Below are 24,498 nucleotides of genomic sequence, written 5' to 3'. Positions count from 1 at the left end.
CTGTGAAGGCTCCTCGACACCAGCCATCACCGGCCCAGGCTCCTGCCCAGCACCGCTCTCTCTCCCCGAGGATCAAGAAGCATAAGACTCCTGCGGCTCCCGTGCCTATGCCGCAGTCAGAGCGCCTAACTAAGTCGGATCGCCCAGCACCATCAACTGCCGCGGCACCAACGTCTTCTGCGCCGTTGATTCCGGTCTCGCAAGAGCCGACGAGTCCGGTGCCTACCAGCTCCCCGGCATGCGCCGTGGTTGAGCTTATCATGTCCTCCATGCCGGAGACGTTCTCTACAGCAAGGGAGTTGATTGGCTTGACGGAGCCCGAGCTGCCTCAACCCCCGGCACCGCCGGTGCGGGTTATCCAATCATTAGGCAAGCCTGCCCTGCTGAGACCATCTTTAGTTTACTTTACCCCCTCCCTCTCAACCCCCCTCCTCGTCCCTCTTCAGGGATCCCTCTCACGAGCAGCTCTTCCTGCAAGTGATTTGGAGACTCCTTGCAATGGGGGCTATAGAGGAGGTACTGAAGGAATTAAAGGGCAAGGGGTTTTATTCCCGATATTTTCTAATCCCCAAGGTGAAAGGGGGCGTCTGGCCTATCCTAGACCTGCAACGATTGAACAAGTTCATGAAAAAGTTCAAGTTCCGCATGGTATCCCTGGGGACTATCATCCCTTCCCTGGATGCCAGAGATTGGTACGCCGCTCTCGATATGAAGGACGCGTATTTCTACATTGCAATTTACCCTCTGCACAGATGGTATCTATGCTTTTTGGTGAACCCTCAACACTATCAGTTTACGGTCCTTCCCTTTGGCCTCTCCACAGCCCCTTGAGTGTATGGCGGTAGTCGTCGCCTCCCTCTGTCGTCGTCGAATACATATCTTTCCATACCTCGACGACTGGCTTATTCGAGGGACCTCCGAGTCACAGGTCACCAGTCATGTGAACATCATCAAGGACCTATTCACGCGTCTAGGCCTGATAATCAGTTTGGAAAAATCTACTCTAGTGCCGACGCAAAGGATGAAGTTCATCGGGGCCACTCTGGACGCCAATCTTGCAATGGCCAGTTTGCCTCTGCCTCGTTTTCAGGCAATAGTCTCACTTATACAAAGACTTCAAAGCTTCCCGATGACCTCAGCTCGCATTTTCCTTGGCCTCCTCGGTCACATGGCTGCATGCACATTTGTGACAAAGCATGCCAGACTGCACATGCGTCCCCTTCAGACGTGGCTCGCCTCAGCCTACTGTCCAGGTAGAGACGCCATAGATATTGTAATCACAATTCCACCGAGCATCCTCAGCTCCCTCGACTGGTGGCTGATGCCATCCCTGGTGTGTGCAGGCCTGCCTTTCCATCCACCACAGCTTTCCGCGTCCCTAACAACGGACGCGTCATCTCTCGGCTGGGGTGCTCACCTCGGGCACCTTCGCACTCAAGGCCTTTGGTCATCTCAGGAGTTGGCGTTGCACATAAATGTCTGAGAACTGAGAGCAGTCTGACTGACGTGCCAAGCGTTCCAGCGCCATCTATAGGGTCATTGTGTTGCAGTGTTCACAGACAACACAACGGCCATGTATTACATAAACAAGCAGGGAGGGACACAATCCTTCCCCCTTTGTCAAGAGGTGATACAACTATGGGACTTTTGCATAGCCCACTCAATAGACCTGGTAGCGTCCTTTCTCCCAGGAGTCCGGAACACTCTGACAGATCAACTGAGCAGATCCTTCCTGTCTCATGAGTGGTCCATCCATCCGGACATTCTCCATTTTGTCTTCCGGAAGTGGGGGTTTCCCCACATAGACCTCTTTGCCTCCCGAGAGAACGGAAATGCAGGTGTTCTGCTCCCTGCAAGGTAGCTCCCCGGGCTCCCTCTCGGATGCATTCCTAATCCCGTGGAAAGGGAACCTATTTTATGCCTTCCCACCCTTTCCTCTCATCCACAGAGTCATGCTTAAGCTCCGCAGGGACATAGCCCAACTAATCCTCATCGCTCTGGCATGGCCGAGACAGCATTGGTACACCCTGTTGCTTGCCCTCTCTATGGCAGACCCCATCCCCCTTCCGCTATGCCTGGACCTCATAACGCAGGACTTCAGCAGGCTTCACCACGCAGACCTGCAGTCCCTTCATCTGACAGCATAGCTGCTGTCTGGTTGAGCCAATCTGAGTTGCATTGTTCCATCTCAGTACAACAGGTGCTGCGGGGAAGCAGAAAGCCTTCCATGCGGACGACATATCTCGCCAAGTGGAAGCGCTTCTCCCACTGGTGCGCTCAGCGTAGCTTTATTCTTGAAGGTATATCGGTCCCCATTATCTTGGACTGTTTATGGTCCCTCAAGGAGCAGGGACTGGCGACCTCTTCTCTAAGGGTGCATCTTGCAGCTATTTCTGCCTTCCACCCTGGGGAAACTGGCAGTTCTGTCTTTTCTCACCCCATGGTTTCCAGATTCCTCAAGGACTTGGAGCGGCTGTACCCGCAGGTCAAGCGCCCAACCCCTACCTGGGATCTAAACCTCGTGTTAGCTAGGCTTATGGGTTCCCCCTTTGAGCCTTTAGCCACATGCTCGCTGCTGTACCTTTCCTGGAAGACAGCCTTTCCAGTCGCTATCACCTCGGCTAGACGTGTCTCGGAACTTCAAGCTTTGACTGCAGATCCCCCGTATACGGTATTCCACAAGGACAAGGTACAGCTGCGACTGCACCCGGCATTCCTTCCTAAGGTGGTTTCTGCCTTCCACGTTAATCAGACATCTTTCTACCAGTCTTTTTCCCGAAGCCGAACTCATCGCGCCGGGAACAGCAGCTGCATACTTTGGATGTCCACAGGGCTCTCATCTTTTATATTGAGAGGACCAAACCGCTTTGACGTTCGCCTCAGCTCTTTGTAGCTGTCGCAGAGCGCATGAAGGGCATGCCAGTCTCTTCCCAGCAGATTTCATCTTGGGTGACATCCTGTATCCGGACATGCTATGACTTGGCTCACGTTCCGACTGGCCATCTCACCGCCCATTCTACTCGGGCTCAAGCCTTATCTGCCGCTTTCCTAGCCCATGTTCCCATCTAGGAAATATGTTGCGCGGCTACCTGGTCTTCCATCGACACCTTTGCATCACTCTACGCATTGGTCCAGCAGTCCAGAGACGATGCTGCCTTCGGCTCAGTGGTCTTACATTCCGCAACGTCTCACTCCGACCGCACCGCCTAGGTAAGGCTTGGGAATCACCTAACTGGAATGGATATGAGCAAGCACTCGAAGAAGAAAAGACGGTTACTCACCTTTGTAACTGTCGTTCTTCGAGATGTGTTGCTCATATCCATTCCAAACCCGTCCACCTTCCCCACTGTCGGAGTAGCCGGCAAGAAGGAACTGAGGGGCGGATGGATCGGCAGGGGTGTATATCCAGCACCATAGCGGCGCCACTCCAGGGGGCGCCCTGCTGGCCCACTGAGTGTTGCTAGGATAAAAATCTTCCGACTAACTTGCACGCGGTGCGCGCATACCTAACTGGAATCTATATGAGCAACACATCTCGAAGAACAACAGTTACAAAGGGCAGTAACCATCTTTTTACTGGCCTGATACTATATTCCAGGACAGCAAAAGAATACTTACCTCACAGCAGATTCCAGACTATATCCAACCTCATCATCCAACTTCCACGTGATTCTTCTTTGAGTGATTGCTCATGTGTATTCCACAGTAGGTGTGTTTGCTTGCCACGTGCACTGGTGCTGAAAGTTTTTCCCCTAGCAGTACCTGTAGGGGGAAAGCACCCCCTGCCTGGCGCGGTATAAGGGGAGCTGCACGCTCCCCCCACCCCAAGTTCCTTCTTGCCGCCAATGAAAGTGCATCGGAACTGCTTAGCTCCAGCCTTGCTGCAGCTTGTCCCCAGAACTATTGATTCGGGAGTCAGTTTAGTTTTCAGTGAAGTTTAATTAGTTAGTGAGCCTGGGCCGGGGCATGCCCCGTGCCCCGGGATTTAAGTCATTTGGCTCCTGTAGGCGTTCAGTGCCGAGGCTTAACCTGCACACAGACTGTTTGCACTGCTTGGGAGAAACCTGTATCAGCGAATGGTGCAAGATCTGCAGGTCGTTTAAGCCCTGGACTAAAAAAGAAAGGGACATTAGATTCTGGGCCATCCTGATGGAGTCGGCGCTGGCCCCGACCCCGGCATGCCACTCTGATCTGGTACTAGGCTCTGTGTGTCATATAACCTGGTCCCAGATTTGGACCTTAGCGTCCAAAATATGGGGGTTAGCATGAAAACCTCCAAGCTTAGTTACCAGCTTGGACCTGGTACTGCTGCCACCACCCAAAAAATTAGTGTGTTTTGGGGCACTCTGGTCACCCTGAAACCCTTCCCTGGGGACCCCAAGACCCAAACCCTTGAGTCTCACAACCAAGGAAAATAAATCTTTTCCCTTCCCCCTCCAGGTGCTCCTGGAGAGATACACAGAAGCAACCTCCGTGAATCTAAGCAGAGGGAGTCCACCCTCTGTAATTCCAGTCCTGGAAACAAAAGCACTTTCCTCTTCACCCAGAGGGAATGCAAAGTCAGACTAGTAAATTTAACACACACAGACCTCCCCCTGATTTCTTCCTCCCACCAATTCCCTGGTGAGCTGCAGACCCAATTCCCTGAAGTTCCCCACTAAAGAAAAACTCCAACAGGTCTTAAAAAGAAAGCTTTATATAAAAAGAAAGAAAAATACATACAAATGGTCTCTCTGTATTAAGGTGACAAATACAGGGTCAATTGCTTAAAAGAAATATGAATAAACAGCCTTATTCAAAAAGAATACAAATCAGAGCATTCCAGCAACTATAGACATGTAAATACAAAACAAAAAACCAACGTTGTACTTACAATTTGGAAACAGAAGATTAGAAAGGAAAAAGAAAAATCCTCCTCATAGCTGAGAGGGACTCAGGCAGACAACCCAGAACAAAAGACTCACACACAAACTTTCCTCCGCCCAGAGTTGAAAAAATCCAGTTTCCTGATTGGTCCTCTGGTCAGGTGCTTCAGGTTACTTTTTTTTCAGGTGAAAGAGACATTAACCCTTAGCTATCTGTTTATGACACGCCCCCCAAATTGCAGATAGTGGGGAAGCTCACTGGCAGCGATTTCCTTCTAGAACTTTAAAATGAACAGATTACTACAACACATGCACCTTTACATATGCCACTAAGTATATAACTAACAGACTTTTACATTTTAAGAACACTTTTTAACTACTAAATTCTGGGAAACTCTTACGGGAGAGTGCATTAGCTACTTTGTTAGAAGCACCTGAGATGTGCTGAATTTCAAAATCAAAATCTTGGAGAGCTAAACTCCAACGAAGAAGTTTCTTGTTGTTCCCCTTGGCAGTATGAAGCCACTTTAGTGCAGCATGGTCAGTTTGTAGCTGGAACCGCCATCCCCACACATGGGCATAGCTTTTCCAGAGCGTACACAATGGCGTAGCATTCCTTTTCACTGACTGACCAGTGACTTTTCCTGTCAGACAGTTTCTTGCTGAGAAACACGACAGGATGGAAGTTGTGATCCGTAGCTTCCTGCATGAGTACTGCTCCTATACCACGCTCAGATGCATCTGTGGTTACTAGGAATGGCTTGTCAAAGTCCGGGACCCTGAGCACAGGGTCAGACATGAGCGTCGCCTTAAGCTGGGTAAAGGCCTTTTGACACTCATTGGTACAAATCGCCTGTAGTACCCGGCCAAGCCTAAAAAAGATTGGACCTGTTTCTTTGACTTTGGGACAGGCCACTTTTGGATAGCATCCACCTTGGCCTGTAGGGGCTTTATGGTTCCTTGACCCAGATCTGAAAAAATCCGGTTTCCTGATTGGTCCTCTGGTCAGGTGCTTCAGGTTACTTTTTTTTCAGGTAAAAGAGACATTAACCCTTAGCTATCTGTTTATAACACTGTGGCGTTGATATATGGAGACCCTCAGGTAGTTTGACTAGTCGGCACTGCTCCCCTTCCATAGGGCATGCCAAGAGGACCGGAAAGACTCCCTCTTCATAACAGCACTGAGGGAAGTTTGGGACAGAGACTAGGCCCATATTGGATAGTCCTCGGTCCCCATCAGGCCCTAGGCCTCCGACTCACCCGGAGCGGAGTAGCCTGGCCTCTTCGGAGCAGGCCTCTCCGGATGTCCAGATGACGTCTACACCCGAAGCCCTCCAGGAGGCTAAGGACGTCATGTCCATGCCGGTGCTGGGTGTGCTGCCAATGTCAGTCCCGTGTTCCAGAGGCAAGTTGCTGTTGGGTTTGCCACAGTCGCCGCTGGCCCGGTACTGGTCTCTGTCGAGGCAACGTTCCCAGTCCAACGCATAGAGTCCATGTGGATCGCCCTTGATGCCAGCTAGACTGTCTTCATGGAGCGAGCACAGACAGGCCTGCGGCAGACATCACCAATAGTCCTTGTCTCAAAGGCAGTACCGCAGTCAGTTGCAGGGCAGAGTCTCCGCCAAAGCACTGTAGCTCCGGGTGTCAATCACTGGCTCCTCAAAGTCGCGGGTAGGCCCATCGAGACTGCTCATGGAGCAGCCACTACCATTGGTGTCATTCTCCCGCCTCGAGGTTGTGGTCCCGTGGTCGATGTAGATCCCGGCACCACTGCTACTCCCGGTCTGGAGGCAGCAGCGTGTCGTACGCCAGCCTGAGCTCTGCATTATTGGCCTCCATCCCTAGTCTGCTGAGGAAAGAGTTGATGGGACCCACTTCCTCGGTGCCGTGTACAGGGTCTGACCTGGTGGTGGACCCTCCGGTGTCGGCTGACACCTAAAGCACTACACTGGCCTCCTTGCCCCATCTGGAGGAGCTGATTGCAGCCCCGCCGCCCTCCGTCCTGCAGGAGGGCTAGTGGGCCCGTCAAGAATTACTAAAAAGGGTGGCAGTGAGCCTCCAGGCAGAGGAAATGGAGGAGCCTTCAGACTCCCTGTTCAATGTTTTGTCCCCCTCGGCACCAGGCAGGGTGGCCTTGTCGCTCTACGAAGGGGTGGTGAGAATTTCAAGTGCCCTGTGGCAAACACCAGCCTCTTTGGCTCCCATCTCTAAGAAGGCAGAGCGCAAGTACTTTGTACCTACTATGGGGCACAAGTATTTGTATGCCCACCTGGCACCCAACTCTTTGGTGGTCGAATTGGTCAACCGTAGGGAGCGACGGGGGCAGCCAGCCCCGAGCCCAAAGAACAAAGACTCTTGGAGGCTGGATATGAGCAAAATGTATGTGTCGTCAAGCTTCTAGCTGAGAGGCGCAAACCATCAGGCTCTCCTGGGTCACTATGAATTTAATCTCTGGGGATCCCTCTCCAAGTTCGAGGACTGCCTCCGGGAACGAGATAGAAAGGAGTTTAAGGCGCTCGTGGAGGAAGGGGCAGCTGCCACAAGGGCGTCTCTGCAGGCCACTTCGGATGCAGCGGACACAGTTGAATGGTCCATGAGATGGCCGTCCTGGCTTCTGGTCTCTGGGTTATCCAGCAAAGTGCAGTCATTGATGCAGGGTCTCCCTTTTGACGGGAAAGCTCTGTTTGTGGAGGAAAAGGACACAAGGCTGCACGGCATGAAAGACTCCCGCATGACCCTTCAGACCCTGGGCTTCTATGTCCCTGCTTCAGCAAAACCCAAGTTCAAGCCACAGCAGGCTCCCATCCAGGCTGCCCTCTGAAAATATGAGGTTGCCCATAGGAAGCAATGGGACTATAAGAAACGCCCGCAAAACCAATACCGGCCTGTCTCCTCAACCTGAGTCCTCTAAGGGCAAGCGGGCGGGTAAAAGGCAGTTTTGACAGGATGCTCGGGGGTACCCCGACAGTTTTCAGCTGGGATCCACCTGCAATAAAGCTCCCTTTTTCCAATCGATTGTGTGTGTTCCTCCTGGAATGGTCGTGGCTCACCTCTGATTGTTGGGTTCTCAACACCATCTCCCGCGGTTACACCCTCCAGTTTACTCCCTACCCACCCAACCACCCCCACTATCGTCCCTCTTGGGGGACCCATCGCACGAGGCTCTGCTCGAGGAGGAGGTTGGGAGGCTCATGGAACTAGGAGCGATAGAGACGGTGCCCAAGGAGTTCCTGGGCAAGGAGTATTACTCCCGTTATTTCCTTATCCCGAAGGCCAAAGGGGGGCTCAGACCCATACTGGACCTGCGAGGTCTGAACCAGTACTTCATAAAACTCAAGTTTTGCATGGTCTCCCTGGCCTCCATCATCCCCTCCCTGGATCCCAGGGATTCTACGCAGCCCTTGATCTACAGGCCACATACTTCCACAGCCACATATTCGAGGGGCACAGGCGCATCCTCCATTTTGTGGTGGGACAGAATCACTACCAATTCACGGTCCTCCCATTTGGTCTATCCACTGCCCCCAGGATGTTTACAAAATGTATGTTGGTAGTAGCGGCCTATTTCAGGTGCCGGTGGGTCCGATCACAGGTGAGGGATCAGGTGGCTCTTCACCTGTCTACATGCACTGCCCTGGGCCTGTTGGTAAACAACACCAAGTCCACGTTAGTCTGAGTCCAACGCATAGAGTTTATCGGGGCATTCCTGGACGCAACGTCATCCAGGGCCTCTCTCCCCGCAGACAGGTTCGAGATCCTGAAAGGGCTCATTGACTCTATGATAAGGTTCCCGGTGACGATAGCCAGGTCCTGCCTACAGCTGCTTGGTTACATGTTGGTGTGCATGTATGTGGTCCACCACACCAAGCTCAGGATGAGGCCCCTCCAACTCTGGCTGGCCTCGCAGTTCTCCCAAACCATGGACAGTTTGGAAAGTCCTCACTGTGCCAAACTCGGTGAGCGCCTCCCTACGGTGGTGGTCCACACTGAGCAACATGCTCTGGGGAGTCCCATTCAGGGACAGGACCCTATCTGTGGAGCTGGTGTCTGATGCATCGGACCTGGACTGGGGAGCCCATGTGGGGAATTTTCAGACCCAAGGGCGGTGGTCTGTGCAAGACCTGATCCTTCATATAAACATCAAGGAACTCAGGATGGTGCAGCTGGCGTATACAGCCTTCCGCTTGCACCTGAAGGGCAAGATAGGGTTCTCACAGACAACATGGTCTCGATGTTCTATATTAACAGACAAGGCAGGGCCCGATCCTCTGCCTTCTGCCACAAAGCCCTGAGTCTGTGGGACTTCTGTGTAGCCCACAACATCCACCTAAAAGCCTTTCACCTGCCGGGCGCCGGGAATGTGAAGGCAGATCTCTTGAGCAGGGATTTTTTCTCTCTGCAATAGTGGTCCCTACACCCGGAAGTGGCCCTCCAGCTTTTCTGAAGGTGAGGAACTCTCCAGGTGGATCTATTTGCGACCGGACAGAACCAATGATGCCCTCGGTTCTGCTCTGGAGGAGCCTGGGGAGGGGCACTATCTCCGATGCCTTTATCCTGCCCTGGTCGGGCCAACTCCTACACGTCTTTCCCCCGTTCCTGCCGATTAGCAGGGTCCTAGAGAAAATAAAGGCAGACAAGGCCAGGGTCCTCCTCATTGCTCTCGCGTGGCCCAGGCAGTACTGCTGCAGGATCCTCTTGGGCTTGGCAGTGGCTCCGCCGTGGCCATTGCTGCTCCGTCCGGACCTGCTCTCTCAGACCGGGACCATCTCCTCCACCTCAACCTGGAAGCTCTTCACCTCATGGCATGGCTGCTCAGTGGCTAGGTGGTGAGGAGAGGACATGCTCAGCTCCAGTTCAGGGCATCCTCCTTGAGAGTAGACGGCCCTCCACTCACCACTCCTACATGGCGAAGTGGTCTGATTTTGCTAGGTGGGCAACGGACCAAGGTGTGTCCCCCAATGGCTTCCCCGATCCAGCTTATCCTCGATTACCTCCTCCGCCTGAGGGTACAGGGCCTGGCGCCTTCATCAGTCAGGGTGTATCTGTCAGCCATATTGGCTTTCCATCCCCCCGATGCAAGGACACACGGTGTTCTCCCATGCTATGACCAGCTGGTTCCTTAATGGTTTGGACCAGCTTTACCCGTATTCTAAGCCCCTAGTCCCGCAGTGGGACCTGAATCTGGTGCTGATTCGACTTACGAGGTCCCCGTTTGAGCTGCTGCCCATGTATTCCTGGTCTCACCTCTCATGGAAGGTGTTCTTCCTGGTTGCTGTCATGTTGGCCAAATGGGTCTCGGAGCTCAGGGCCCTGACCTCAGAGCTGCCATATACTGTGTTTCATAAGGACAAGGTCCAGCTCCGCCCTAACCCTGTGTTACTCCCGAAGGTGGTCTCCGCCTGCCACATGGCTATCATTCCTTTACCCCAAAGCCCATGCAACTAATGAGGACCGCTGCCTCCATGCACTCGATGTGAGGCAGGCTCTGGCTTTCTGCCTCGAGTGAACCAAGCCTTTCAGAAAGTCCTCACAGCTGTTTGTCGCCTCAGCTGAGTGCGCGAGAGGCCAGCTGATTTCCACTCAGTGGCTGTCCAACTGGATCATTTTGTACATCTGCTCCAGTTATGAGCTGGAGGGTGTTTCCCCGCTGCTGGAGGATGTTCCCCTCCTCCCCCCCCAGCCGCCGCCGTTAGGGCACAATCAATGTGGGCGCAGGCCTCGTCGGCTGCCTTTTTGGCCCACATCCCTATTCAGGACATTTGCAGGATCACCACGTGGTCTTCGGTTCACACGTTCACCTCACACTATGTGATAGTCTCCCAAACCAGGAATGACGCCGGGTTCGGCAGGGCGGTGCTCTGTCCCGAGAACTTGTGAACTCCTGCTCACCTCCAGCAGATACAGCTTGGAATCACCTGCTGTGGAATACACATGAGCAATCACTTGAAGAAAAGGCAGTTACCTTTTTCCGTAACTGGTGTTCTTTGAGATGTGTTGCTTATGTCTATTCCACATCCTGCCTTCCTTCCCCGCTGCTGGAATTGATTGACAAGAAGGAACTGAGGGTAGAGGGAGCGTGCAGCTCCCCTTATACAGTGCCAGGCAGGCACCACTCCAGGGGTCGTGGGGGGTGCTCCCCCCCTCACGGGTACTGCTAGAGGGAAAACTTCCGGCACTGGTGCACGTGGCGAGCATACACATCTACTGTGGAATAGATATGAGCAACACATTTCGAACCCCAGTTACGGAAAAAGGTAACTGCCTTTTGTGCAAATTACAGTAAGTTCTTTTGTCAGTCTAATGGGTCTCATGGCCTCTTGCGCTTCCATGACACTGCATGCGAAACGGCATCTACTTTGGATGTTAGCTTGGTGGAGGACAGTGTATGCCCTGAGCGCACACAGTCTGGACATGATTGTATCAGTTCCACAAAAGATTCTCTTCCCTTTCAATTTGTGGAAAACCTGAATGCAGTTTGTATTGAAGTTTCATTGCCAGCAGATTGAGGGATGTGATCATTCCCCTCTATTCGACAGTGGTGAGGCCTCATCTGGAGTACTGTGTCCAGTTTTGGGCCCCACACTACAAGAAGAATGTGGAAGAATTGGAAAGAGTCCAGCGGAGGGCAACAGAAATGATTAGGGGGCTGGAGCACATGACTTCTGAGGAGAGGCTGAGGGAACTGGGATTGTTCAGTCTGCGGAAGAGAAGAATGAGGGGGGATTTGATAGCTGCTTTCAACTACCTGAAAGGGGGTTCTGAAGAGGACAGATCTAGACTGTTCTCAGTGGTAGCAGATGACAGAACAAGGAGTAATGGTCTCAAGTTGCGGTGGGGGAGGTTTAGGATGGATATTAACAAAAACTTTTTCACTCGGAGAGTGGCGAAGCACTTTAATGGGTTCCCTAGGGAGGTGGTGGAATCTCCTTCTTTCGAGGTTTTTAAGGTCAGGCTTGACAAAGCCCTGGCTGGGATGATTTAATTAGGAATTGGTCCTGTTTTGAGCAGGGGTTAGACTAGATGACCTCCTGAGGTCCCTTCCAACCCTGATATTCTATGATTCTATGTTATCCCTTTCAAAAAGAACAATAGCAACAGATGCATATAGAGTCTAGAAGAGTCACTGTTACATATGTCAGAGCTCAGAAGAGTTTACAACATATGCATACACTTCTTGCTAATGGTTCAAGGTCAGCTTAGTCGAATCATGACCAACATGATTACAGTATTTTATGTAAACAAGCAGAGAGCACAATCATCTCTTCTGTGCTCATAGGCAATACGCTGTAAACTCCTCTGAGCTTCAGGATATTGATATATATCAATGTATATAACCGGCCAGGTCTGCCGAGCACATTAGCAGATAACCTCAGCAAATACTTTCCCACAGAACATGAATGGGAGATTCAGAAGTCGGTTCTTCAGTTCATTTTCCACCAGTGGGGATGACCGGCAGTAGATTTGTTTGCAATAGACAGGAACAGGAAATGTCAAAAGTTTTTGTTCTAGAGGGGGTCAGAATCCAAACTATCTGGTTGATATGTTTTTAATTTTTCCAGTCACAGACACTAATGTATGCTTATCAACCAATTCTTTTGCTTTTGAGGGCATTAAGGAAAATCAAACAGGACAAGGCAGGAATTACCTTAGTAGTTCCTATGTGGCTCATACAGTATTGGTTCCCAGAACTACTTTGCATCTCCGCTTATCCTCTGATTCATTTATTTCTGCTGTTGGACTTCTTGACTCAGAACATAGACATCGTCAGTAAGCCTCTTGACTCAGAACATGGGAGTCCTCGGTAATCCTGATCCATCTCAACTTAACCACATGGTTTTTCGATGGATGTCAGAACTAGAAAAGATATGTTCTTCAGAAGAGCAAACTATTCTGATCAACAGTAGAAAAGATTCTACAAGAAAAGTGTACAATGCAAAAAGTGGTAGAGATTTGTGGCTTAGTGTGAACTTGTGCTTCTAGAGTCCTAAATACGTTGTATTTTGAACTATATCCTTTTGCCAAAGACCTTGAAGAACTCACTCAGCTCTCTTAGGTACAACTGATGGCTGTTAGTGCCTTCCACCCCCATGTAGATAGCTCATTGTTCTTCTTTGAGATATATTGTCTCTATGTGTATTCTGTGATCAGTCTTTCTTCCTCTCTGCTTTGAACTCTTTCTGTACTCTTCGAGATCTGTGGTAGAAAAGGGGCTCAAGTGACAGTTGGTCACACACTGCTCTTTAGCAGAAATCTCTGGTGCATGCGCACCTAGAATACATTTAGACAAAACATCTTTAACTCCAGTTATTGTACAGGTAAGTAACTTTTTTTTATGTTTGGGTTTGCATGTAGATTTGTAGGACTAGGGGATTCATCCATGAGGATTGTTTTAGTGTGGGAAGATAATCCTTCTGACAAACTGTACAATATTTTACCAGTTGGTGTTGCTACTATGTGATTTTTTTCCCTCTACTATGTGACTTTTCCTTTAGTAGTGTTGGATACTACTTAAGTTTTCAATAAAGACTGAATAATTAGAATCATTTATTTCTGTTTGAGAGACTGGGACAGCAGTTGAACAAATACTTTTTTTTAACCTGTGGGCTTTTTTGTTTTTTTTTCCCTCCAGTTTTCTCCATTATGCAGTGGATCAAAGAGATATCTGTCTTCAACTGGAGCAGATGGAACAATATGTTTTTGGCTGTGGGATGCTGGCACCCTTAAAATAAAGTTAGTTGTATTTTACATGTTCTTAATTATATGTCATGAAAAACTAGTAGTAATGAGTGTAAGAGAAATTTAGTTGGATATTACTGTCAACAAATTGAAAATTAACTCATCAGTTAACTTTCTATATAATTACAGAATATAGTTTTTTCTGGTATAAAGTTATAAATTGTCTGTCTGCCTCCTTTAAGGATTAAGTTAGTGCAGCAATGTACTTAGGGTTTTGTAGGGTGAAGCAAATAAATATAGCATCCAACCTCACTGTATTCAATTTAATACATTTCTGTTCAGGTAGACTTTCTGTGGCCTGGCACAGAAGCTGGATTTTTTTTATTGATTGATTGATAGATATCTGGTTCCTAATTCCAATTGAAATGGGGGTAGTGCTAAAGAAAGCAGTAGAACTAGAAGGTTCTTAATTCCAAATGTTAGGTGGGAGAAGATGTCATCCTACTAAAATTCTGAAATATCTTAAAGCATTTTAACTCTAAAATAAATGACACTTCTTTCTCTCACCTTCCTGTAGACTTTTTGCCTGTCAGAGTTATTCTCTCCCCTCCCCCCCGCCCCCGTTTTCCTACTTAAGGTGAGGTGAGTTTCAGTTTTCTTTCCCTCCCGCCAGGTAGCAGCACATCTGGGTATTTCTGGAAGGTTATGTAGGTGTGTTGGTGTCTAAAATGAATCTGAGGGGTAACTTGAGGTGGGGTGCATGTCATCATCTTGAAAGCATTGTCAAGATACAATGTACTCTGCAACACAACAGAATTAACTTTTATGAAAACATTAATTTAGTCTATAAACATGAAATAATATTCATTCTCATTCTGCTATCCCCCACAAAATCTGTGGCTTAGTCTTGAAAATATTTATTAACGTAAAATTCATTGGTTATTTTTGAGGATGGGATTTTTTTGCTGTGCTCTCCAGGTGGACTGGCTCCACTTCCGAAGCCTGGACTTTCATTATCTTGTCCAAGCAGTCTGATTCAAACCCTTCTTTTCTGTGTGCCAGGGAGCTTGTAGCCAGCTTCCTCATCTTATCTTTCAGGTTTTCCAGGCCTTGACTGCTGCACTGTTCTCCAGGCAGTTCGTTTTGCCAGTTTACATTCCTGGCTCCTTTGTTTCCTGGCTACAAGATGTACTACAGATCCCACTCTTGACCCTCTGCTATGGGAGCATGCACTAATCCAATTAACTCCGCCTTACTAGGAAAAGTGAAGCATATCTGCCAACTTTAATGATTTCATGAAGTTTTTCTTAAAGCCAGAGCTTCTGGAGTCAAGTGTTTAGATGAGAATCTCAGTGTTTCCTTTTAAGAAACAAGGTTTCTAGCCCTTGTTGTGGAGACAAGCTCAGAAATCTGACTGGAGCATACACTTAATGGCTCAGAAACCAGAAGGCAAATAAAAAACTTGGAGAAGAGTGAGTATATGGGTGGGTTGGTAGGTTGAGAGTTAAATCTTCTAATTTTAAGACAATCATATGACTCTAGGCAATCCAATGTGATTTTTTAACACATTGGATTGCCAATACTGAGACAAAATAAAATGTGGGGTAGTTGACTGCATCAGAATTCCAGATTACATGGCAAGAATGCTTAATTCTGTGGTATCTTGGCATATCAAATCTAACCACCACAGGATCAGTTCACAAGATCCTGATTGAGATGAATAAGCAGTTCACACCTCTGAGCTATAGTTTCTGGCTGTCTGCACACTCAGGCAAACTTCTCTACATCAGTTTACAATTGTAACCAAGGAAATCACACTGGAAACCATGAACAAGAACTAGAAACATTTTTTCCCCCCTCTCAAACCTGAGATTATGGAGCTCCGTTTTCAGGCAAATTCTGCAGTGACAGAATTGTGGACTATATGGGGCTCTGATTATTACATATATATTAATGGGTGCTAGTAAAGGACTAGTCTTTTGAGGTGATGGAGATGTGGGAATGCTGAGGTAAAGGAACAGGGAGACAGAAAGGGCAAGTCTATTGAATGTAGACTAAAGGGTCAGTGGAGTGGGGACGTTGAGGCTGTTTAGGATATGGGATCTTTGACTATTTCTCATTCATTCATATCTACAGTACATATCTGTTTAGTTAGAAATTTTTTGTGACATGTCATGGGCCTAGGGGACAAGTATTGAAGGGAATAGGTAGGTGCTTTTTTTAGTTGGTTTAACTTTTTTGGGGTAGTATAAAGTAGTTATTAGCTAGTTAGCATGTCTTTTGGGGAGGAGGTATAAAGTATGTCTTATAGGATTAAAAATTATGTTGTGATCATGTCTAGAATACTGAAGTAGTGGGTCTCTGGGAAAAATAGGTGGGAAATAGCTGGTAGGCACATTATGGGGAAAGTATCAGTGGATAGCCTCAAAGGAGGAAAATTGTAATCTCCTCTCCCATTTAATAGTTGAGATCCTCCATTTTAATTCTTTACATTGGAGATGGAATTGCAAGAATCAAGGGTTTTCTCTGGCCTCTTGCTTTTCTAGAAGATTCTTCTGCAATACTTAAGCAGCATGATCTCAGCAGCACTCCAGCACAGTAGAAGTTTTCCAGTAATAGTTTGAAATAGAAGATATTAACTTATAACATGTTGTGCTGCTGTGGGGGTGTGATGATCTTTGCTTATGGGGAGTGTCACCTAGTGGTCAGGGATTAGGTAGTTCAGCTTGCAGAGGGGCTTATGGTAGGGGAGCGTGGGCCTTCCCACACCCCAGGCTCTGGCCCAGGGCCCTCTGAGGGTAACAAAAGGGTCCAACACCCAAGAGTGCAGCCAGTCTGCCCTCCCAGAACCACTTCCTACCTACCCCTCTGTTGTCCATAGTTTGCTGACTGAACAAGAAGGCGTGAATGGGGTCAGCTCACTGCATGGCACCTCTTTGTGGTCAGTCATGGTGTGTTAACTCTTTCCTTGGAGCAGCGGCTGCCTGCCCAGCACCTTGGCCCTCCTGTCAATTTAGTTCCAGCTCTCTCCCCTTCAGGTGTAGCTCATAAACAGAATAAGGAGAATAAGCACAAATAAACTGAGTATGTATGAGAGAGAGGGAGGAATGCTTCCCTCTCATGGTGTACCAGAAGCAGGTCCTCCCTTCTCTCAGAGGGAGATCTTTGGATAGTTGTCGTCAGGGAGGGATCCTGCTTTCCCTCAGCACTTTTCTCAAGAACTGCATGTTGCAGTCCTGCTCCTATCCCTGTTCTACTCCCAAGTGAGCTGTCCTGCTCCCTTTTAACTCCTCCTCCAGCGTGTGCATCTCTTGCATGTGTGGCAGGGCAAGGCTGACTGAGCCCAGAGCAGCTCCGTAACCCCTTGTTGTCCAGTGTGGGGGTTGTATATCCCATCACAGGGGGGAAACACACTACTTTGCAGAGCTAAAGGCAGGATACTGCTATTTGGAAATCTATTTCTGCTGGAGGAAAGAGAGAGAGAATAATTAAATCTTCCGAACTTTTTTTCCCCCCCATCCCAAATCTGCATGGAGGGAAGAAGGCAGGGAAGATTCCTTTGCAGGAAAAATGTTATATCAAAAGTTCTATGAGTATATAGGGCCTTATGGGTGGACATGAAGTTGATGGGTAGGGATTTTCTGAGTATGTAACAATGTAATTATTTGACAAAGACCACATTTAGAATTGGAGTACGCCTTGATTCTCTCATAGGATATGTCTGCATTGGAGCTGGAGGTTAATTTTGGACAGATGTACCCATTCTTGCTTTGATCAAGCTAGTATGCTAAGAATAGCCATGTAGTTTCAGCTCCATGGTTGGTAGGATGGACTAGTTGCCTTAACTACAATTCCGTCTTCAATCCTAGATATGTATTTGGGGCAGCTAATCCATCCCACTGCACGTTGAGCCACAGCTATGCTGCTGTTTTTACACGCTAGCTCAATCAAAGCTAGTACAGTTATATCAGTCTGAGCTGGAAATTACACTTCCAGCTCCAGTGTACACATACCAGTGGCCATATTATTGCAGTAGTTGCCTTACTGGTCTACTGCTCTGAGTGAGACAAGGTGGTGAGATAATATCTTTTGTTGGACCAACTTCTGTTGGTGAGAAAGACATGCTCAAGCCTGTTCTAAGTAATAGTCTACATAGAACTGTGCAACTTGTCTGATTTAATTTTTTTGTCAATTTTTAAATAAATTCTCAGTCCCAGTTTCTCATGTATTTTAGATATCTGCAGTTAGTAAGCCTCCACCCTAGATGTGTCAAGTTCAAAATGTCATCTGACATTAAAGTCCTTCCTTCTGATTTATCATTGTACTTATGTGATTTGATTTTTGTTTATATTGTTACTCACATATTATGTTAACTGTCTTAGTTATCTTTGGTGCCTTTTTTCCTGCTGTTTGCATTTAATATTGGGTCCTCACTTATGTTCCACTCTGTTGTTCTCTTCCTCCAAACATCCATACTGCTAATTCTTTAGTACTCAAAAGTCTTACATTTTTTTCTCGTTTTTTCTGTATTTACTGTTATGTCTTATGGTCTTTTGCTATTATTATGTCCTCTACCTCAGCACTTAGAACAAATCTGTAAAAATCTGTTGGCATTATTACAGTGGGCTACATTAACCCTGTAACTATCAAGGGACTAGCTACTTGGCTGGCATAAATTGGATCGCTGAGATTCTGGACCCCAAGTAGTTTTTAAAAGCCTTAGTACATAATATACATTGATAGGGGTAGCAAGACAGTTGGGAACCCAGAAATGTCTTAATGCAGTTTTTTTCAACATAAGAACTTAAAGTTCAAAAACTAATGCCCTGGAATTCTAATGGCTTCAGTGAATTTTGGTTGAGGCCAAAGGATCTTCTAAGCAGAAAAGTTTTTCCACTTTTTAAACTGTTGACTGAAATTTTTCTAAGTATTTCCATGAGAATGGGAACTTGCATTGTACTTATTATTTGTAATGAGGCCCACAGATCTATAACATTAGACATATTTGTTTTAGGCAGCCAGATATCTCTGCTCTAGGCAGCCTTGGAAGCTGACCAGAACTATCATTTGGCTCCACCTCTGAAAAGCCTGTCAGTTTTGCATCTGTCTCTGTAGCTCCAAGAGGGAGGCAGATCAGCTCCACCTTACTACAGAGCAAATATATACAATTTCTTTTCAATTGGCTTCAGATTTCCAGGTTTCTGCACTCTTTCTTTATTGGCATGGGGATTCCTTTTCTCCTCATAATTACTGGGACTTTCCCTCTAACTCCCTGCTCAACCGTACAGAGTGCAGCGTGGGAGACTAAGAAGGGGAAAGCCAGATGCAGTCTCCTGTACCTCCCAACTGATTGAGTGCCTAGTCTGGAGATCTGTTCTGGTTCTAGGGAGATTCAGGTCTCTCCCAAATGTTCAGATTGCGGCAGGGTTTCCTGCAGCCTCTGTCCCCCAAGCAAGAGAGTTCTCAGGAAGCAGCAAAATCCTCTTGCTGTGGCACAACAGCCATTCCTTTCCCCACTAAAAAAAGGGAAGTTGAAGTGCAACTTTAAAGGACCAGAGAAACTTTTTGCCCAGCTGCCAAAGCCTGCCCAGCCCCATTCCCCTCATGATAGTCCCACCCATCCTGCTGGTACGGTTGGACAGCAGTGACATGGAAACAGAACTCAGTCTGGAACATACATGCAAGTAGCAGCTTGGCCCAACTTTTAAGAAAATCTAACTGACCGCAAAGAGTTCTCAAACTGTCCAAAATAGAGAGACAGTCCTTGTTGGAGATTCAGTACTCAGAAGAAACAGAAGAAGGTTCTGCACAAGGCAGTTGGACAACAGGATGGTATGCTGCCTTCCTGTTTCCAGGGCACGAGATGTCACTCTAAAATTGGATGGGCTTTTGAAGATGATGGGCAAGGATCCAGTGGTGATGGTTCATATTGGCACAAATGACATTGCGTCGTGGCATATCTCGCAGGTAGTAGATGAGTTTAGAGAATTCAGAAGTGTGCCGAAGAAGAAAAATGTCCAAGCCATCTTCTCTGTGATCCTTGCTGTTCCTCAAGCAAAGGAAGACAGAAGGCAGAAGATTCTGGAAGAGAATCGCTGGCTAGGAAAGTGATGTAGGATGGAGGGCTTTGGTTTTGTAGAACATGGGTCCAACTTCTATGGGAGAGGAGCTGTATAGTTTGAATGGCCGCCTCTTCAGTAGAAGGGGGATCAATCTCCTGGGGGACAGACTGGCTAGAGTAGTCAGAAAGGGGGGAAACTAATTGCAAAGTGGAGGGTAAAAAGAGGGGTTGTATGAGCACTCAGTATAAAATGAACATGTTAGGAAGAAAATTAATCAAGGAACCAAAGGACATGAAGGAAGGAAATTCTTTAATTGCCTGTGCACCAGTGCTAGGAGCCTGGGTAAACATCAGGAATTAGAACTGTTGGTTTATAAGCCTAAATTCGATCTAGCTTGTATTACTGTAACCTGGTGGGATGACTTGCGCAACTGGAATGTTAAATGGTTATAATCTATTTTGGAAGGACAGTGTGAGCAAAAGAGAATGGGAAGTGGCACTGTCAAAAATTGCATTACCTGTTTCTGAGTCCCTAATAACTTGGAAGAAAATGATCTTGAATGCATATGGATCAATGTCCTAACAGATAAAGGACACATGGGGTACCAGCTGTTGTCTGCTACAGGCCACAGAATCACAGTAGGACTGTCTCCTTGTGTGCCTACCTACAACATGTAGGGGAAAAATACTGCATGGTCATGGGGGGACTTCAATTTGAGTGACATGCTGTAGGTCTCATGCTGCCAGTACTGAAATATCCTTGGAATTTAATAGATGACGGTTTCCTAACAGATAAAGAGGAACTGATCTCAGAATTGAAGGTTAATGGTAGCTTGATCATGTTTATAATATGTATGCAGAATAAAATCTAGACCAGTAATATATACACTTGGGCCAATTTCACAAAGCTGAAAACAATTATTATCCAAATCAGGTGCGAGGAAGATTAAATCAGAAAAATGTAAATGATTTTTGGGAATTATTTAAGAACATCTTACTAAATGCCCCAAAAGTCACAATCCTACAATCGAGGAAGAAGGCTGTGTGGGTTAAAAAAAATACCTGGTTTAGAGGGGAAGTGAAGGCTGTAAAAATAAAAATAAAAACATAACAATGGGGAATTTGTTGTTGATGAATATAAATCAGTAGTTAGGAATTGTAGAAAAAATGATGAGAAGCCGAGAAAGAAGGTGAAATCTTGGCCACCAGAGCTAAGGACAAGCACAGGCTTTTTAAATATCTTAGGAACAAAAAGAAGGCTAACAATGCTATTGATGCATTACTATATGGAAATGGTCGAGTTATCAATAATGCAGAAAAGGTAGAAGGGGTAATATATTTCTGTTCTGTATTTGGGGGAAAAACGGATATACTCTCATCGTGTGGCCATAACACTCCTTCCATTCCACTGTATCTCTGGAGTATGTTAAGCAGCTACTAAAGTCAGACATTTTAAAATCAGTAGGGCAAGAACTTGCATCCAAGAGTGTTGCAAGAGTTGGCTGAAGAGCTTGCTGGACCATTCATGTTAGTTGTCAGTGAGATTTGGAGCACTAGGGGTGTTCCAGAAGACTGGAAAAAAGCTAATGTTACACCAATTTTTAAAAAGGTAAATGGGATGATCCAGGTAATTCTAGGTCTGTCAGTATGTTGTGGATCTCCAGCAAGTTATTAAGCAGATCTGTTTCCAGGAGGCTGTTGCAGAGATTGGTTCTTGGCCCTTTGCTATTTTATCAGTGACCTGGAAGAAAACATATAATCATCACTGATAAAGTTTGCAGATTACACAAAAACTGGGGGAATGGTAAATAATGAAGAGGACAGATCACTGATTCAGGGTAATATGGATCTTTTGCTAAAGTGGGTGCTAGCAAACAATGTATGTTTTAATACGACTAAATCTAAGTGTATACATTTAGGAACAAAGAATGTAGACCATACTTACTGGATGGGGACTCTGTCCTGGGGAGCAGTGACTTCCTGAAAAAGATTTTGGAGTCATGGTGAATAATCAGCTGAACACTAGCTCCCAGTGTAATACTGTGGTCAAAAGTTTATGCAATCCAGGGATGCATAAACAGGGCACAGATTTACCTCATCTTACTTGTCAAAGGATCCACAAAAGAGATTAAATATGAAGACAGCCATCCTTCATTTTCCATGAATGTGAATCCCTGTCCCTTTTTCCAGAAAAGAGTTGAGCCCTTTACTATATCTTGTTCTTAGTCAAAACAGGCTGTAAGTCAGTTCTTTATTTGTAATAACTCAACAGATTAATGAAGAAATTAAAACTGAAGGTGGAGACTTTTAATATCCACATTAGCTTCCATGAGCATGGCACACCTAATGACATCAGTAGAGCTGAAGGATGTCCAGCTCCCTATCATAATTCAGCAGTGACACAGTTGCTTTGCTCTAGGAGCACAACACTACTAGCACAGGTCCTTGTCTTTTTTGGTTTACCAACAGCCTTGGAAGTGTTTATGAAAATGTTGATAATGTTAATAGCAGCTCTCAGACAGGAGAGTTTCTGTGGCTCTCAGACAGGAGAGTTTCTGTGTCTGTCCCTTCCTTAATAACCACCTTATTCAAGTCCCATCCAGAGGCAGGGCCATAGATGAATGATGCTGGAGAGCCACAGCTTTGATAAATTGTGTGTAGTTAGTTAGTATCTCAGCAGTTTCCGCACCTCAGAGTAGAGATAAATACATCTCTCTAAAAAGTTTTCATTTAGTAGGAAAGATGGGAGAAGCTGAGGAATCTTATCAAAATGGCCAACCCATGTTCACATGCTTCTGTGATCAGTACATTCCTGTATGGATATTCCATAGACTCCTATATAGATGCTTCTCAGTGGGCTTGTGCTCTTATGAAGTCACTACAGACTTTATTCCTATTCCTCCCTCAGTCTCTTAATTCAGTGCTCCTGGGGGAATTCTGCACCATTGTGTGCTTGCAGAATTCATGTCCCCTGCAGATTTCTTTGCTTCCCCTCACAAAAATTACAAAAGGAAGCTGCTAGAGCAGTCAAGCGCCCCTCTTCAGCAATGTGGGAACATTGTTTTGGACACCTGGAGCAGCTGGCAGAGAGGGAAATCATTGGGGGGGAGGAGGAATGCAGGGCTGGGGATGCCTCAGTCAGTGGCTCCTACCCTGTGCTGGGCTCGGCTGCTAGTTCCTGCTAGGCTGGGGTCGACAGAACTTGCTCTTCCCCTGAAAGGAGAGGCCTGAGCCAGGTCAAACCCACCCCCAGAAACCTCCCCTGGCTGCAGGAAGCTCCACTCCCATCGCTCCTCAGCCATAGCGGTGAGGGGTCACTGTATGGGGAGCTGCTCAGATGTCTGCCCAGTCCCTGTGCATCCAGACCCCCATATATCCAGACCTGCTCAGCACCCAGAACCCCCCACTGAGTACCCCACACCCAAACACCCACCCCACTGAGCCTCACTTCCACGAGTCGGACTCCCCCCACTGAACCCCACCCCCTTCACCCAGACCACCCCCCTGGTGAGCCCCTCGCACTCCAGCGCCCCAACCAGTTGCACCTAAGCCTCCAGCCCCCTCTGATAAGCCCTCCACAGCCAGACCCCCCCCGCTGAGTCCCATCCCCCTCACCAAGATTCCCCTGCTGAGCCCAGCCACCTTCACCTGGACCCCCCTTCAAAGTCCCATTGCCCCTGCACCTGGAACCTCACAATGAGCCGCTGCCCATCCAGATCTCTCCCACACCCCCCACTGAGCCATCCATACCCAGATTGTCTCACACAGAACCCTCTTACCCCACACCTGGATCCCCCCACACTTGGATCCCATTGAGTTGAGCCTGCCTTCCCACACCTGGTGCACCTGGCACGGAGAGGCAGGGCCCTGTGGCATTTCTGGGGTGGGCCCAGCCTTGTGCTGTGTCAGGGTTGAGTGCAGCTTCACTACCAAGTCTCATAGACTCATAGGTCAGAAGGGACCAATCTGATCATCTAGTCTGACCTCCTGCACAAGGCAGGCCACAGAACCCCACCCATCCAATTTTATAACAACCCCTAACCCAGGACAGAGTTATTGAAATCCTCAAAATTGGTTTGAAGACCTCAAGCTGCAGAGAAACCACCAGCAAGCGACCCGTTCCCCACGCTGCAGGGGAAGGCGAAAAACCTCCAGGGCCCCTGCCAATCCGCCCTGGAGGAAAATTCCTTCCCGACCCCAAATATGGCGATCAGCTAAACCCTGAGCATGTGGGCAAGAGTCACCAGCCAGCACCCAAGAAGGAATTCTCTGCAGTAACTCAGTTCCCATTCCATCCAACATCTCCCCGCAGACCATTGAGCAGACCTATCTGGTGGTAATCCAAGATCAATTGCCCAAATTAACAATCCTATCATAACATCCCCTCCATATACTTATCAAGCTTTGTCTTAAAGCCAGGAAAGTCTTTTGCCCCCACTACTTCCCTCGGAAGGCTGTTCCAGAACTTCACTCCCCTAATGGTTAGAAACCTTCGTCTAATTTCAAGTCTAAACTTCCTAATATCCAGTTTATACCCATTCGTCCTCGTGCCTACATTAGTACTAAACTTAAATAATTCCTCTCCCTCCCTAACGTTAACCCCCCTGATATATTTATATAGAGCAAGCATATCCCCCCGCAGCCTTCTTTTGGCCAGGCTAAACAAGCCAAGCTCTTTGAGTCTCCTTTCATAAGGCAGTTTTTCCATTCCTCGGATCATCCTTGTAGCCCGTCTCTGAACCTGTTCCAGTTTGAATTCATCCTTCTTGAACATGGGACACCAGAACTGCACACAGTATTCCAGATGGGGTCTCACCAACGCCTTGTATAACGGTACTAACACTTCCTTATCCTTGCAGGAAATACCCCGCCTGATGCATCCCAAAATCGCATTTG

General features: G+C 47.5%; 1 protein-coding gene across 4 annotated transcripts in view; it reads left to right on the top strand.

The window, feature by feature from the left end:
- Positions 1–24,498, top strand: part of PHIP (pleckstrin homology domain interacting protein) — a 337,941-nt gene that overhangs the window by 102,627 nt on the left and 210,816 nt on the right. For all 4 annotated transcript variants that reach the window (XM_030555793.1, XM_030555789.1, XM_030555794.1 and 1 more), the window contains one exon: positions 13,495–13,595. In XM_030555793.1, coding sequence (XP_030411653.1) covers positions 13,495–13,595 — 101 coding nt within the window. The remainder of the gene's footprint in view (positions 1–13,494; positions 13,596–24,498) is intronic.

This window comes from Gopherus evgoodei, chromosome 3 (assembly GCF_007399415.2).
Source record: "Gopherus evgoodei ecotype Sinaloan lineage chromosome 3, rGopEvg1_v1.p, whole genome shotgun sequence".
Taxonomy (NCBI): domain Eukaryota; kingdom Metazoa; phylum Chordata; order Testudines; family Testudinidae; genus Gopherus; species Gopherus evgoodei.
The sequence above is the reverse complement of the archived record's forward strand: the minus strand, read 5'-3'. Positions and strand labels throughout refer to the sequence as shown.